The sequence below is a fragment of the Sebastes umbrosus genome, chromosome 4 (genome assembly GCF_015220745.1).
Source record: "Sebastes umbrosus isolate fSebUmb1 chromosome 4, fSebUmb1.pri, whole genome shotgun sequence".
NCBI lineage: Eukaryota > Metazoa > Chordata > Actinopteri > Perciformes > Sebastidae > Sebastes > Sebastes umbrosus.
In genome coordinates this window covers 36,963,997-36,980,963 of record NC_051272.1, presented here as the reverse complement: position 1 = coordinate 36,980,963, position 16,967 = coordinate 36,963,997, and the positions used below count along the sequence as shown (strand labels likewise).

The window sequence follows — 16,967 nt, the reverse complement described above, 5'->3', positions numbered from 1 at the left end:
GTTCGAAATAAAGTCTTTCATTCATTCATTCATTCATTCATTCATTCATTCAAAATGAATTGAAATGTCTTCAAAATATTATAGAAATTAAAAATAGAAAATGTAGAAAATGAAGGTTACCGTAATGTTGCAGTCAGGACATTTAGTATAAGAATAGGTGAAGAAAAACATAAAAATGAAACGTTACAGATAAAAATCTTAAAAACTCTAAAGGGCCATAGTGAAGGAATCACTATATTTACAGTATGAACACATTATAAAGTTAAGGTAACTGTGAAAGGTAACAACATCAATCAGTAAACAGAGGACATAAAACACACGATTGATAACAGCTGGAGGGAGAACTGAACCAACTTACAGCTAAATCTTAATGATGAACTCTTCATTCATTGATGATGGGTTAAGGTCAGGTATTAACCTCTAATGGTGGAGGTTAGGATAGGCCTTGGAGGTTACCTTCTAGACAAGACCTTATCTCACCACTGGAGGTTGTCGCTTGGTTAGACGTGATGGGTTGTTCCTCTGAGGATCTTATTGGCTGTACGGCTGTATAGATGTTTCCTCTATTACCAGTAGATTTATGAAGGAAGGCAAATTAGAGTACAACACAGAGAACCAGTAGAGCTGCTGTCAGTCCAACGTAGAGGCCGATCCCTCCCGGACTCTCTGGTTGTGAGCTCATTGTTTGTCTCAGAGGTTTGGGCTCATCAGCAGCTGCTGTAAAGGACAGAAAATAAAATGTGGCTGATTGTCTGAAGTTTCACACTAAACTAAAATGATACGACGACAAACGGAGACTTTCTGGACTTCAAAAATTATGTTTTAAATTGACAAACATCATGTGTGTGATTCATGGAGCAATTCAAACAGGATAAAAAAAATATTTATCTCTCTCCATTGACTAGCGTTCATAATTATTCAGAAATAAGGTCCCATGATGGTCTACTAGAAGAGGTGGGACTTCACCTCTCTATGGAGTTCCCAGTGTTAGCCGCCATGTTGGAACAGTGTTTTGCCCTCCAGGCTCTGAGCCAGTTGAGACTGCAGCATGCTAACATGCCAAACTAAGATGTGTTTAGCACTAGCAGGGCTGTAGACTCTTAGTTGGTGGACACACTGCCCGCATGAGGGTCGCATGGCGTGTTGTTTTTTTATTTCGGCGTCCATGTTAACAGGTTAGAGTGGACACACTGCCCGCATGAGACGCGCGTCAGACGCGCGTCTATTTTATAGAATAGAAGGCTCGCCTATTTTACACGCGAGCCGCTCGCGTCTCAGCTGCGTGTCCCAGCAGCAACAGACAGTGAAGGTGATCTATTGACAGTATATGGACATCTTATCAGCTGCATAATACAGTTTACAGATGTCTAGACATCTGTAGAATATGTCACAGACAGTGAAGGTGATCTATTGACTGTATATGAACATCATACCAGCAAGATTACTACAGTTTCCATGTTCAGACATCTGTAGAATATGTCACAGACAGTGAAAGTGATCTATTGACTGTATATTAACTTCATACCAGCAAGACTTTACTACAGTTTCGAAGTTTATCTGTAGAATATGTTACGGAGATGAAAAAAGAGTAAAGTTAAGTAAACTTGTTTTTAAATCAACACTTCCTGCTTTCATTTCAAAATAAAAACCCTCAGGTGTTCCTTCATTTGTTAACACAAGGCTTTTATTCTGAAATATGTGCCGGACAGTGATGTGGAACAAGCAGTGACTTGGAGAGCATCATAAATGAATACAGTACGGAGTTTTAATTGTGGATTATTACTATTATTTACTAATTACCACACGTTTCTGAACCTTTCTCTGTCTAAAATAAATATAAATTATATTTATCATGAAGTTAAATGGCCATTAAAAGGCAAACTCTGTGCAAAAAGAAAGGGCTGACAGCAGCAGCAGAAACACAGCTGACAGGCAGCCGACACGCAGCCAACAAGCGTCTAGTGTGAACACCAGACTCCTGCATCACACAGCCACCACGCGACACAGACGCCACGCGAGCCTCATGCGGGCAGTGTGCCCACGGCTTTAGTCTGGTTTAACTGACTGAGTTCTACTGAATCAACTCACCTGTGACATTGAGGTGAAATGTCTTGAAGCTCCCATCATCACCAGTTCGCATGTCACACCGGTACCAACCAGAGTCATTAATCCTGAGTCTGGACATGTGAAGTCTGATTCGTCCGTCTCTGAGGACGTCTTTGTCCCACTGTACTCGTCCTGTAAACTGTTCATCCTGATTCTCTGGGAGCTCAACACCATCATGGAGATCAAACAGGACTGAGGTCTTGTGATTAGCTAACATGTCACAGTAGATATAAAGTGATTTGGAGGAACTGTTGTTTCTGGTTGTGAACATCCACTCCAGTGTGATGTTGTGGTCCTCCTCTGCCTGATAGGAGGTCTGTGTCACATTCACTACAAATACTCCTGTAGAGGAGACAGAGAGGGAAAGTGAGCAGCAGACAAACTGACAACTTGAACATGTCAAACTCCATCTAGAGATGTTTGTCTGAAAGTGTATTTAGTGTTTGTGGATAATAAAGTGAAGGTCAACTAACCAGAGACACAGGAGGTCAGACTGAGGAGCAGCAGGATGCTGCAGATCATCTTCATCCTGTGAGAGGAGACAGAAACACATCAGATACAAGTTCAGTTATTACCGGTAGAACAGAGACAATCTACAGTCTGTCTTTAGTCCTCACAGTACTTCTTCCTCTGTGCTATTGATTACACATGACTGACCAGTGGACTGACACCAAGACAGGAACACTAATGTACTTCTGACACAAGATGGGGCCAGTTTGGTAGATTAGATTTTTTACAACTGAGGAAGATCAGGAAGTATGATCTGCTTTGAGATCAACAGTGACTCACACTATCACCAAACAGGTTTCCAACTGACTCATCATTAGATCAAATCTTCAATAAAATGTTATCAGACCAATTGTTACTCAATCTATACTCGGTCTTCAATGATTGTTGTTATAATCGCTCGAACGACACAAAATGACGAGGACACTATGAAGTGTTTTCATATTCACAATAGTTAGAAAAATTAAACAGAAACTAAATTAGGCTGCTGCAGAGCTGTCACATTCGTGGTGCACAAAAAACAACTAAAAAAAAACAAGAGACGAGTAGTCGGCCCTATGCCATTCACATGACTAGTTCAAATTAGTATTACATCCAGAGTAAGGTCGGGATAAGGAGAAAAAGACGGAGAGACAACGAGCCTATAAACCAGGGGTGTCAAACTCAATTTCATCCTGGGCACATCAGCATTATGGTCGCCCTCAAAGGGCCGGTTGTAACTGTAAGACTATATAAATATATCTACTGTTTATCATATTACATTATTGCCTCTGCATTCAATTATCATTGGTTTTAGTAGTAACTTAATTAGTTACTAGCTCTGAAAAAAATTATTGCAAGCAGACATTGAAGTGTACAACTATTGTACACTATTGTACTATAATAACAAAAACACATGCTCGTGCATCGATATATATGCACGTACGTAGACACAAAAATACTGAATGTGGGCACACACTCCCCTTTCTATGTGTTATTATAACATAGATCCCATGAATTTATGAGATTAAGAAACCCTCATCATTACTCATCCATCAAAGATCAACATTTTCAAGTGAATCATAAAGTTCTTTTATTTTGGGTCGCAGTTGAGTTGAGCAGAACTATGGTCCAACTTTGTTCTACCATGGGCAGCGCACACACGAACACACACACACACACACACACACACACGCACGCACAAGCACACACACACACATACAGACACACAGACACACACACACACATGCACACACACAGACACACACACACACACACACACACACACACACACATGCAGCCGCACACACACACACACACACACACAAACAACGCGCACACATGCACACACACACACACACACACACACACACACACATCTCTCCACTCCCTGACGCTTCAACCTCTCCAGAGGAACCTGGTTGTTTGGTTGTTGGTTGATTTGTTGTCTATTTATTTCACTTCATGTCTCTATTCGTTCCTGGTTAGCCACTAAATATAAAACATAAATAAAAAAAAAAACCTTTACAGGATTAATATAATATAATATATATCAACTATAGTATTTCCACATTACCTTGTGTCTCTTCTGTCGTAGCCTCCTACAGGACCAAAGTACGAGACTCACCTGAGCAACAACCAACAGTGGAAGGGGAGGTGATCTGCTGCGATCCGCTCTCCGCAGAGAGCTCTGCAGAGAGTGATGCCAGAGAGCGATGCCATGGCGCGCCCTTCTCTGCCGCTGTCTGCATGCCATGGCACGCCATGAACAAAAGTAGTCATCCCGAGAATGTCATAAGCTATGCACATAAGAGAAATGCTCTGAGACATAATGTGAATATTGAATATTGTGCGTCAGAAAGCTTGAACCCACAAACTGCCGCTTGCAGCTGTATTATTTGTTGTATTTCAATCAAGCTGTCTGGTCTGCTGTCTGAATGACTGAACTGTAAACTAACTAGTGATGAACTTGAGTCTGAGCAGATGATTGTTCTCAATGGTCTGTCCTCCTCTATCCACTGCACTGCTCACAGTATTGAGAGCATTTCTCCTGTAAACTGGTAAATCATCACTGACCCTTTTCCCTACTTGGATTTGAAACTCTGGTTCAATAAATGCAACTCCTATTTTACTAACTAAACTCTTTGATGTATCTGTGTAGATCTGAATGTAACTGTGGTAACTATCAATATATGACTGTATGGTCTGTGAATTGATAATAAACCTAATTTCTAATGTAAGATCTACAGAGACATCAGGAAGTATCCAAGGTGGTATTGTTAGTAATGGTGCTGTTGGACTAATGTTTAATTGATCTATTTCAAATTATTTTGCTTTCTGGATCACTGTCCATCCAAAGCTTTCTGTTTCCTCCTTTTCCTTTTCCCAACAAGGTTTTAAAGTGTCTTGTGTTGGATGATCTTGATTATGGACCTGTAAATGAACCCAGTAGCTAAGTGATAGCTGTATCCTTCTCATTTCTAAAGGCATTTCTCCCATTTCTACCTGTAATGCTGCTATTGGAGGCGTTCTAAATGCACCTGTCCATAGTCTCAGAGCCTGATATTGTATGGTATCCAACTTTTTTAAAGATGTGTTCTTCCTTTTCTAAAGCCGCTCTGATGTTTAAATATATATCCTTTACTTTCTATATAATAGGTCAACCTTTCATTTATCATTTTCTCCATTATTTTACAGATGTTTGATGTTAAAGCAACTGGTCTATAATTCCCTGGTTTCGGTATTGGCACTATCACAGCCTCCTTCCAGATTTCTGGAAGCTTCCCATCCTCCCAAACTTTATTATACAGCTCTACTAAAATATCCTTCGATGATTCACTTCGATGGTTTAACATTGTATAACTACTCTGATCTTTGCCTGGTGTTGATACCTTGGTTTTCTTGAGACAACGGTTCAGTTCTTCTTTTGTAAATGGCTTGTTTAATAGGTCGTCGGTGTTTTCCTCCTGCTCTAATAGTTCTTTATTCTCTGCTATTGTATTTTCTCTCCCTATTTTTCCTTCTTCACTAATATTATCTGGACTGTGAATTTTTGCGAATGTTTTTGCCAGCAACTCTGCTTTCTCCTCATCTCTCGCTGCTGTTGTATCACCATCAGTTATTACTGGATGGTGGGCAGGTCTATGCCTCACCTCTACCGTGAAGCAGGTCGCTCCGACTTACAACAATGGAAAATATTATTGAGTATGAATTCGTACACTAAGAGTACTTTCATAAGAAACCCGGAAGTTATGTTTGCACAATAAGTGAGACAAGATTTGTCCCAATTCCAACCCGCCCCCTGACTTTAACTTTCAGCAGTTCACTACAGTAACAGAGTGTTTCTGCCACTACGAGCATTTCTAAGTCCCAGCAATGACATCTGGGATTTTTTATTAAAACTTCTAGAGCAATGCTTTACAAACATATACACAGTGTTATTCCCCATATTGACATTATAAATAATGTCCCACAACTGTGCTCTCAATGTTGAGATACATAAAATTAGCTAATTCAATTATAATATGACATTATTTCAAATGGAACTGTTTCATATTCATATTACTTTACACCATATTAACATTATTTATTTGTTTACTAATCATTTATATCATTTTTTTTCCATCTTAATGTGCCTGTCCCACACTTCTGAAATAATACAAATAATACAAATAAACAAATACCGTATAGTAAATGTTTTATTCAGAGCCAAACAAATCTAGTTTCCATGGAAACAGAAGTGAACAGGTGAGCACATGGATGACAGGTTGGGCCGCCCACATAGGTGACCCTCAAGATCCAGAACAACAAGGTGAAGATAACCTTTTATTCTTCTTCTTCTTACCGTACAGCTCAGGAACATTTAAACAATATATTAATATAACGGTTGAATTCATGAATAATAGATGCTGAGCGTCAAAGCTTACGTAGCAGACCATGCTAGCTGATATTTATCTGCAACATAAGCAAAAATGTCATTTCCACAACAGGTCTGGTAAAGACATTATATATTAGAATTACAATATCTGTCATATTTACAATGATGCACAAAGCTTGATGAAAATGAATTTAAATGTCTTAAAAATATTATAGAAATTGGAAAAGGAAAATGTAGAAAATTAACGTTATTGTAATATTGCAGTCAGGACATTAAGTGTAAGAATAAGTGATGAAAACCATAAAAGAATAAACGTTAGAGATTAAAATCTGAAAAACTCTGTTTTAGAAACAGTGCATAGATACAATCATCAGTAAACAGATGACATAAAACACTTGATTGATAACAGCTGGAGGGAAAACTGAACCAACTTACAGCTAAATCTTAATGATGAACTCTTCTTACAGTGATGATAACTGAAACATTTACCAAAACCATCACATTTTATACTGTTTGACATCAAACATCATTTACCCTGACATAAGTTATTTCTGCTGAAATAACACGAAGCGGAGGGTCTCTCATCCTTTTTTATTATTATTAGAATTATTCCACAACAATGACCCGCTAGCTGAACATTATCCTGCTTATTACACGGCTACTTACTGAAGAAATCAATAATTTGACACAAAAACGGTCCGCCAGAGTCCGACATCAGAACTGCGTCCATAGCAACGGTCTTTTATACATAGCAACGGTCTGTTATACATAACAACGGTCTGCTATACATAGCAATGGTCTGTTATGAATAGCAACGGTCTGTTATACATAGCAACGGTCTGCTATACATAGCAACGGTCTGTTATGAATAGCAACGGTCTGTTATACATAGCAACGGTCTGCTATACATAGCAACGGTCTGTTATGAATAGCAACGGTCTGTTATAAAGAAATTATAAAGAAATTGACCTCTATTGGTTAAGGTTAACAATTGACGTTGGATGGTTGAGGTTAGGATAGGTCGTTGGGCAGTGAGTCTCGCAAGAGTTTTTGCACATTTTCGCAGCTTGGGGGTTACCGTCTAGACACAACCTTATCTCAGCACTGGAGGTTGTGCATGGTTAGTCCTGATGGGTTGTTTCTTTAAGAAACTCATCATCTGTACGGATGTATAGATGTTTACTTTTTTTTACCATTAGATTTAGTAAAAGAAAGACAGGAGGCAAAGTAGAGTACAGCACAGAGAACCAGTAGACCTGCTGGCAGTACCAGAACCTAGAGGCGGATCCTTCCAAGACTCTGTAAAGGACAGAAAATAAAATGTGTCTGATTGTCTGAAGTGGAACCATTTTACTGAAACAGGAAACAAAATAAATCCAGCAGACTGACAAAAGAAAGACTAAATATGATCCTAGTCTTCATCAGCGGTAGCCATGACGTACGTTTTACTGCTGTCTGGTAGTCGCTTTCAGTCCAAAATGGCGGAAGCGTAGCTCTGCTGCTGGGAGCTGACGTTGTAATGGAACGACCAGTTGACTTTCATTCTTAGTAATATGTGTTCTTTGGTACAGCTCCAGCAGGGATGAAGCTGAGACAACTTTTATACTAGCTAGCTATGCTAGCTAACCAGTATGACCCCTGCAGCATGCTAACATGCTAAACTAAGATGTGTTTAGCACTAGCAGGGCTGTAGACTCTTAGTCTGGTTTCACTGACTGAGTTCTACTGAATCAACTCACCTGTGACTTTGAGGTGACATTTCTTAGAGCTCCCACCATAACCTGTGAGCACATCACACATGTACCAACCAGAGTCATTAATCCTGAGTCTGGACATGTGAAGTCTGATTCGTCCGTCTCTGAGGACGTCTTTGTCCCACCGGACTCGTCCTGTAAACTGTTCATCCAGAGACTCTGGGTCCTCAACACCTTCATAGAGCTGAAACAGGACTGAGGTTTTGTTAGCAGACAGTCGACAGTAGATATAAAGTGAGTTGGGGGAACTGCCGGTTCTGGTTGTGAACATCCACTCCAGTGTGATGTCTTGGTTCTCCTCTGCCTGATAGGAGGTCTGTGTCACATTCACTACAAATGCTCCTGTAGAGGAGACAGAGAGGGAAAGTGAGCAGCAGACAAACTGACAACTTGAACATGTCAAACTCCATCTAGAGATGTTTGTCTGAAAGTGTATTTAGTGTTTGTGGATAATAAAGTGAAGGTCAACTAACCAGAGACACAGGAGGTCAGACTGAGGAGCAGCAGGATGCTGCAGATCATCTTCATCCTGTGAGAGGAGACAGAAACACATCAGATACAAGTTGAGAGCTGCAGCAGTTATTTCTGCACAAATGTCCACTTTACATTCACTAGATATTCTCAGAGCTAAACTAACTCTTCTGCAGTGTGGAGTGTGGAGCGAGACAGTGAGAACGCGCGCGGTGTGTGAGTGAAGGCAGGCAGAGGAGCAGAGGAGCAGAGACTACGGTCCTGGAGACCAAAACTACAGTCTCCCCCGCGTCCTTCGACCACGGCCAACACTGTTTAACAGACGGGCTTCACTAGATACAACCAAGAGGTTTTGGTGCTTCACTGTAGTTTGTGTTGGAGACTGAGTCTGAACAGCGTGGCCACACGTGAGCACGCATGGGACACCGACCCGCAATGATTTATATGTGTAAGAAGTTACAAACAGTCCCTTTAAAGAGACTGAATGCATGTAATACATGCATGTGAACTGCAGATGATGAAAGGAAGTGATGTGATACAGTGATATGTGGACAGACAGAAAACAAGTAAAATAAGTAACAACCTTGTTTTGTTTTCTATGACATTAATCTGATGTGGATTTAATAGTGTGAGCTTGACATGCACATGCTGCTGAATTTAAGATGTTGATGATGTCAAAATGTAAGTGTTTGACATCAACATTTTCTAAATGTTCACACAAAAGAAGCTTATTCAGCTGGTTTGGGTGGAGCTGAGCAATGTGAACAAATGTTACTAATAATATAAAATATGAGGAGCTCTCGGCCACTTTCATTTTGTCAAAGTAGCTCTCAGAGGAAACAAGGTTGGAGACGGTCTGGGTATCATCGGATAATCCGTTATTCCTTTTGAATTCAAAAACGAAAAAAAGATTTTTTATTTTTTCGTTTTAAACCAAAAATGAGAAAACGGCCGTTTTCTCGTTTTTGGTTTCTGAATCAAAAAACGAAAAACGGATTCAATCCGGGCCGTTTTTTGTTTTTGCAAATTCCTTTTATCATTATTCATTTTTAATTGAAGAACAGAAGTCACGTGGGTTTTTTGTTTTTTTGTTTTTTTTGTTTTTGAAAAATGGAATCAAGTGGTGCTCTGTTTGTTTTTTGTTTCCAAATGAAAAACGAAAAAAACAAAATAAAAAACGATCCGATTTTAGTTTCTTCAAGTTTCTTTCTGTCATTTTCTGTTTTGAATCGAAGAGCGGAGAACGGCAGTCACGTGACCAGGAAGTGAAGGCAAACATGTCAAAATAAAAGCCAAGAAGATAGTTTGGTCATTCTATAAAAGTGTAACATTATTTAAGAACAGGATCGAGGTAACAGTAGAAGATAAATAGGCTAAATAAATACACAAATAAATACATACATAGATATTTTTTTGTTTTGTTCTTTTACACACAAATGTCTTTTATCCAAAAAGTGTGTGATAAATTACAGGGAGGGTCTCTACAGATGTTATTCAGATCTCTCACATAATTGACAATTTTCTCTCTCACACCCTTACTATGAGCTGTTTCTTTATGTCGGCAGGTGAGAAGCACTATGTGGCTACTCCTTTCAACACACATGACACTTCCACCTGATCCCTTCACTCCAATTAGGAAGGCTGTAGCCGAGTAGTTCTACATCATGATAATGCTGATTTTTCAACCAGCGATTATGACATTAATGCCAGCTAGACAGAATAAAGCTCTGTCTGTCATGACAATAGTACTGTACTGAAGGCCACTTCATCACTCCAGTTACTGTAGATTTAACAGATACCTGTTGTCTTCAGGTGGCTGTAAAGAGAGTCACCTGAGTAAAGGAAAGGCCTTCAGTACAGTTCTATTGTCATGACAGACAGAGCTTTATTCTGTCTAGCTGGCATTAATGTCATAACCACTGGTTGAAAAATCTGCATTATCATGATGTCGAACAAATTAACTAAATTACATATACTACCAAATAGACTAGAAATGATTGAAAAGCATCATAAACCACCAAACAGAATACAGAAAGTTAGTGATTTCAGTTTTTTAGTGAACTCAGGCGGATTAATCATCATTTTAGACTATGATATCTGAAGGTTGGCAAACATGCTGATCAACCATACTTATCTATCATTGACCATGATTATTGACTTGACTTTTCATCTATAAATGCGTCAAAATTGAAAACTTGACTGAAAAGAAAATCCTTGGGGATTGAGGAGTGGTGACCTCTGACCCCTACGGTGGGTAACGTCACAGAAGGCCTACTCATAAAATGCACTGACTTCACTGATACCGAATCTCCCTCCAAACTAAAATGTAAAGCTGACGGCCCCTCAATATGATCTGATCAATACAATACAATCAAACTTTATTGTCCACCAGGGTGGAAATTTGTCTTCGTCTCACAAAACACAGAAAACAACAGACATTAAAAACCAGACAGCAGTTAGTAAAAAACAGAGACAGGTTATGTTACACATTAAAACAGTTCATGTCAGTGTCTGTGGCTCAGATCTGCTCAGTCACTGTGTTGAGTTAGAAATTGATGGCATTTGGGAGGAAAGACTTTTTAAACACATTGTTAGTTGCCAGAGGGGCTCTATAGCACCTCCCGACTGGCTGAAGAGAGGATGGGAGCTATCTGCCAAGATACTCCTCGCTTTCTTCCTCGTCCTTTCTGTAAAAAGTTGAGTCAAGGGCTTTTGGGGTTTACCACCTATTTTGCCTGCCATTGACACAATCCTAGACAGTTTATTCTTATATCTACAGTTTAGGTGACCGTACCAGACAGGAAGGTTAAAGGTTAAAACCCTCTCAACAATAGTTTTGTACACTTATTCTAAAATCTGCTGGCTGACACCGAGGCCACTAAGTTTCCTTAGAAGATAAAGTCGCTGTGAGCATCTCTTGAAAATATACTCTGTATTTTCAGAGAAGCTCACCTGGGTGTCCAGGACTGTACCGAGGTATTTAAAGTGTTCCACAGTTTCAACATGTTGGCCATCAAGTGAAACTGGCTCTGTGATCAAATGTTGTTTTGTGCAGCACATGATTAATTGTTTCGTCTCGGCCACATTGATTTCTAGCTGGCTAGTGTGACACTGTGTTTGAAGGGCTGTAGTGTGGGCCAGATAGTCAGCTTCACCTAGTGGGCCTGTTTCCTGTAAAAGGCCAACTAAGGCCATGTCATCCACATACTTAAACAGTCTAAAATGTTTCTCATTGATCATAAATTCATTAGTAAAAAGAGAGAATAGCACAGGGGAAAGAACACAGCCTTGTGGGCAGCATGTCTGACATGTTCTCCCTGACACAGACCCTCTGATCCACACAACTAACCCCGTGTTGATGTTGAGATCAAGGAGCCTTTTCAGGAGAATATGCGTCTTCATCGAGTTAAAAGCGGAGCTAAAATCCACAAATAAAGCTCTGGCATAACCTTTAGGATGCATAAGGTGTTTTGTGACTGTGTTAAGCAGAGTCAGCATAGCGTCGTCTGGGCCTCTGTCGCTCTTATTTTAGCAAGTGGAGCAGATCTAGCTTAGTTTCCACTGTGCTGGTCAGGTGGCTGGCAAGAACTCGTTCCATGGTTTTACACAATATGGAGGTTATTGCGATGGGCCGAAGACCATTTGGCTTACTTGCGCCTGGCTTTTTTAGCACAGGCCTAATTATTGTGAATTTCCATGATTTTGGCACAGTGCATGTGTCTAGGATATATAATTAATTAGGCTTTTTTAAGTACAGTATGTATTTATTTAGCCTATTTATCTTCTACTGTTACCTCGATCATGTGCTTAAATAATGTTACACTTTTATAGAATGACCAAACTATCTTCTTGGCTTTTATTTTGACATGATTGCCTTCACTTCCGGGTCACTTGACTGCCGTTCTCCGCTCTTCGATTCAAAACAGAAAATGACAGAAAGAAACTTGAAGAAAACTAAAATCGGATAGTTTTTTTAATTAGTTTTTTTCGTTTTTCCTTTGGAAACAAAAAACAAACAGAGCATCACGGGATTTCATTTTTCGTTTTTGGTTTAAAACGAAAAAACAAAAAAACCATGTGACTCCCGTTCTTCAATCAAAAATGAATAATGACAAAAGGAATTCGCAAAAACGAAAAACGGCCCGGTTTGGATCCGTTTTTCGTTTTTTGATTCAGGAACCAAAAACGAGAAAACGGCCGTTTTCTCGTTTTTGGTTTAAAACGAAAAAATAAAAAAACGTTTTTTCGTTCTTGAATTCAAAAGGAATAACGGATTATCCGATGATACCCAGACCGGAGACCCCTGATGTAGTCTGTCTTTAGTCCTCACAGTACTTCTTCCTCTGTGCTACTGATTACACATGACTGACCAGTGGACTGACACCAAGACAGGTACACTAATGTACTTCTGACACAAGATGGCGCCACTCAGATTAGAATTTTATTAATTATTAATTAGTACAGCAGGAATTTTGCATGGTCTGCCCTATTATGAAAGAAAGAAAGAAAGAAAGAAAGAAAGAAAGAAAGAAAGAAAGGAAGAAAGAAAGGAGGCTGGATGTAGCCTACATGTCAGTCTAGTGGAAATACTTATTTAGTCCATAATGGATAAGAAGTCAGTGATGTGGTGCTCATAGAAAACATAATTTTTATCAGGACCCAGATACTGTACAGCCGGAGAACAGCCTGGCATCGTAGTGAGTGGGACATCCACACTATGCACAGTTAAGAACTGATATGTGTTTTACAGAATTCACAAACTGTCAGATGTCTGTACAGCACACACACTTAACAATACTGAGGGGATTAGACAGAGAAGTACTGTAAGTGATGATTTCAATGTCCACTGTCAGTATTCACAGTAACAGGATGGATTAATCACTGCTGTGTGTTTCTCTCCCAGCAGACCAGTGATCCAAGAAAAACAAAAGCTCAAAGCATGGTGGTGTCCTCTCCCTGTTGTTTCATGAATATACAGAACACTATATATACATGTATATATACACTATATAATATAGAGAACACTATAATATACATGTATATATACACTATATAATATACAGAACACTATAATATACATGTATATACACCATATAATATACAGAAAAATCTATATACATGTATATATATACTATATAATATACAGAACACTATAATATACATGTATATATACACTATATAATATACAGAACACTATAATGTAGGGACCTACCAATGTGACTGGTGGGAGGTGACCACATGAACTCAGTAACATGATCCTTGACCCATGGACTCAGCTCAGCAGCCATTGGCTACTGTCGCATTCACACATAGGTGTGAAATTCACCCAGGACAAAACCAGAGGAATCTCTTTGTTCCTCCTCTTTCTGCTCTTCATCTCCCTTCTCACCTCTCCTAACCTGTGGAGGTGAGCTGCTGCTCTCCAGACCAGAAGCTGTAGAAGCAGCTCTGCTCTGATATACGTATGGCCTGTTAGGAAACAGCCATAGGAACACAAGTAACCTCTAAGGCAGAGGACGCGAGAGCCTGCCTTTTTACCAACTAATTTCAAGCAACAACCACAAGGAAGTTAGTACCAAGCTATCAAGCTGCTGGGAAGAAAGTATTGGAGCGATCAGCTTCCACCAATCTGCACAACTTGATTAGAGCACAGCAAAGACGACATCTTTGACTTGGAACCACAACTTCAACACATGGAATTACAAACCCTTTTCTTCCATGGATTGGTAACGTATTGGGCTTACTTTAGCATTAGTAATTGCACATGGCTGAACAAGACGTTCAACTTTGATTTCTAGAATGTACTTGTATTGATTTGGTTTAATGTTATTCATTGAGTTTGACGGTTGTGATATTATTTGTAGTTATGATATTCGGGTAGCTGGCTTCGCCACATCTGATGTGTTTAGTTTATGCTTCACATAGACAAGGTCTTGCATGCAAACTAACCATCTTTCTAACCCACTGCATATCTGACACACATTAAGATCACATACATAACCTGTGAATTAGTTAAACATAAACATACAGCTTCAGATAATCTTAACCCCCACATCACCCCCCTTTCTGTCCTTCCTGAGCACATGTGCTCCGAAGAACAAAGAGGCCATGTGGTAACATGTTGGCGGCCATCTTTGATCCCGCCATCTTTGTAGTTTTACAGTGCTCGCCCCTTTTGTCTGTAGGCAGACATCTTGAGACAAGAAGCCATCTTGTATCTCTTCCCCCCCCCCCTCTCTCTCTCTGTCTCTCTCACTCACACACACACACACACACACGCACGCATGCTTACACACTTTGTTTGGTATGTTTAGTTTAGTTATTTAGTTAGATTAATATTGTGTTTTAAACCTTTATTATCTTGTAAATAAATGTTTGTGGAATATACATGCTGGTCTGGTTAATGTTGTACAAGAGTGAATAATGCCAACCTCTGCTATGTCAAGAACTCCGATATCCTTCAACCTTTACTATCTATTTTGGTTATAGTTATTAATTTAATTATTAATCAATGTTCCAAATTGATAGTTTAGCATATATAATGAGACTATATTAACGTTTTGGTTATTGGTCCCTGATTCCAGGGTGGTGCCCCGTTTATTATTAATATTTATTGATAATCTTTATTAATATTAATAATTATATTATTATTTATTAATTAATTTGCTAACAACCAAACCTGTTACTGCCAAATCCCTACAATAATATACATGTATATATACACTATATAATATACAGAACACTATGTAGTTACTGGTCCAGTGAACTTTATCAGCCATTTCGAGTCAGTAATATATTCATCAAACCTCTAATAACAATATGAACAGCAGTCTTCATACACACAATATAACTTTAATAATGATTATCACATGAATGATTATAAAAATTAAAAATAATGATGATCACAATGTTAAAATAACAGTTCTGAACTGAATGATGGGATGAATTCAGTACCTGTTTTATTAAAATGTGGTATTTTTTTTTTTTTAAAGTTATTTTTTTGGGGGCATTTTTAAGCTTTTTATTGATAGGACAGTGGATAGAGTCTTGGAAAGGAGGGGGGGGGGGGGGGGGGGGGGGGGAGAGAGAGAGAGAGATGACATGCGGAAAGGTCCACAGGCCGGATTCTAACCCAGGTCCACCGCGGCTAGGACTGTGCCTTTGCCAGATATGGGCGCCCGCTCTACCAACCGAGCTAACCAGGCGCCCAAAATATGGTATTTTAATGCAGGCTAATAAAAATGAGGCAAGATACCTCCATAAGATCAAAGACTAACTGTAACAAAACACACTGGTTTATGATCGGAGTGGCTGCTGACTCATAAGCACCAAGATGAATCAAGTCTATAAATCTGGAGCAGGCTAGCTGCACAGATTAGATCTCCATAATAAATAATGTGCTGATTGACATAAAACCGGGTACAGTCTAATTTAAAGGTCGCTTTACCAGGTGAGCTACCTGGAGGAGGAAATATGATCTGCTTTGAGATCAAAAGTCAGTAATAAAGACATTGGGGAGGTGGTTTACAGCTGCACTGAACACTAAATCACCAAACAACTCAAGATCAAATCTTCAATAAAATGTGTAACAAAATGTTATCAGACCCGGCCTTCAGGACGCGGTCTCCAGTTGTTGGCAGGCTAGAGGGAGTGACAATAAAGGACGAGGACACCACAAAGCGTTTTCAGATTCAAAATAGTTAGAAAAACTAGACAGAAACTAATTTAGGCTGCTTCAGAGCTGTCGCACATTCTTGGCGCACAATTCACCTGACTAGTGAGTTAAAATAAGAAATACTTCCAGAGTAAAGTCTGGGAAAGGAGAAAAAGGCGGAGAGACAACTGTAGGACCTATAAACTAAACTCCAGAGGAGCCTGGTTCTTTTGTTATTCTCACCACATTTCTTTACGAAAAAAAACCAAACAAACCATAAACAGGATTAATATAATATATCAACTATCTGTATTTCTACATTACCTTGTGTCTGTTCTGTTGTAGAGGACCAAACTATGAGACTCTGCACACCAACAACCAACAGTGGAACGGTCACCTCCTGCTGCTGCTCCTCTCTGCTGCTGCTCTCTGCTGACCCTCGGTCCTAGTCGATGTATAACATCTAAAAGAGAACTGGAAGGCGGGGCCCCGTTCATTCCCATGACAGGTGCTCTCCTCCTCCTCCTCCTCCTCCTCCTCCTCCTCCTCCTCCTCTTCCTCCTCCTCTTCTGTTCAGGTTGACTTCATCTTTCACTTTTAGTTACACAGCAAACTGTTG

At 39.5% G+C, this 16,967-nt stretch overlaps 2 protein-coding genes across 2 annotated transcripts in view; both read right to left on the bottom strand.

Moving 5' to 3' along the window:
- Positions 1 to 16,967, bottom strand: part of LOC119486717 — a 74,880-nt gene that overhangs the window by 45,185 nt on the left and 12,728 nt on the right. The gene's annotated exons all lie outside the window — the stretch shown is intronic.
- LOC119487050 lies at positions 58 to 16,866 on the bottom strand. Its single transcript, XM_037767704.1, has 4 exons — positions 16,673 to 16,866; positions 8,697 to 8,752; positions 8,209 to 8,565; positions 58 to 717 (listed from the first exon to the last, which is right to left on the bottom strand). Exons 1-4 carry the CDS (start codon positions 16,849 to 16,851, stop codon positions 596 to 598), a joined length of 714 nt encoding a protein of 237 aa, XP_037623632.1. The 5' UTR covers positions 16,852 to 16,866; the 3' UTR covers positions 58 to 595.

What these genes read in the sequence shown, in the direction of transcription:
- LOC119487050 (XM_037767704.1), bottom strand. Translation starts at nt 16,851, where the DNA reads ATGGGAATGAACGGGGCCCCGCCTTCCAGTTCTCTTTTAGATGTTATA. An exon ending in TCTGACCTCCTGTGTCTCTG is followed by an intron (nt 8,566 to 8,696) that starts GTTAGTTGACCT and finishes TCTCCTCTACAG; the next exon opens with GAGCATTTGTAGTGAATGTG. An exon ending in ATGTCACCTCAAAGTCACAG is followed by an intron (nt 718 to 8,208) that starts GTGAGTTGATTC and finishes TGTCCTTTACAG; the next exon opens with CAGCTGCTGATGAGCCCAAA.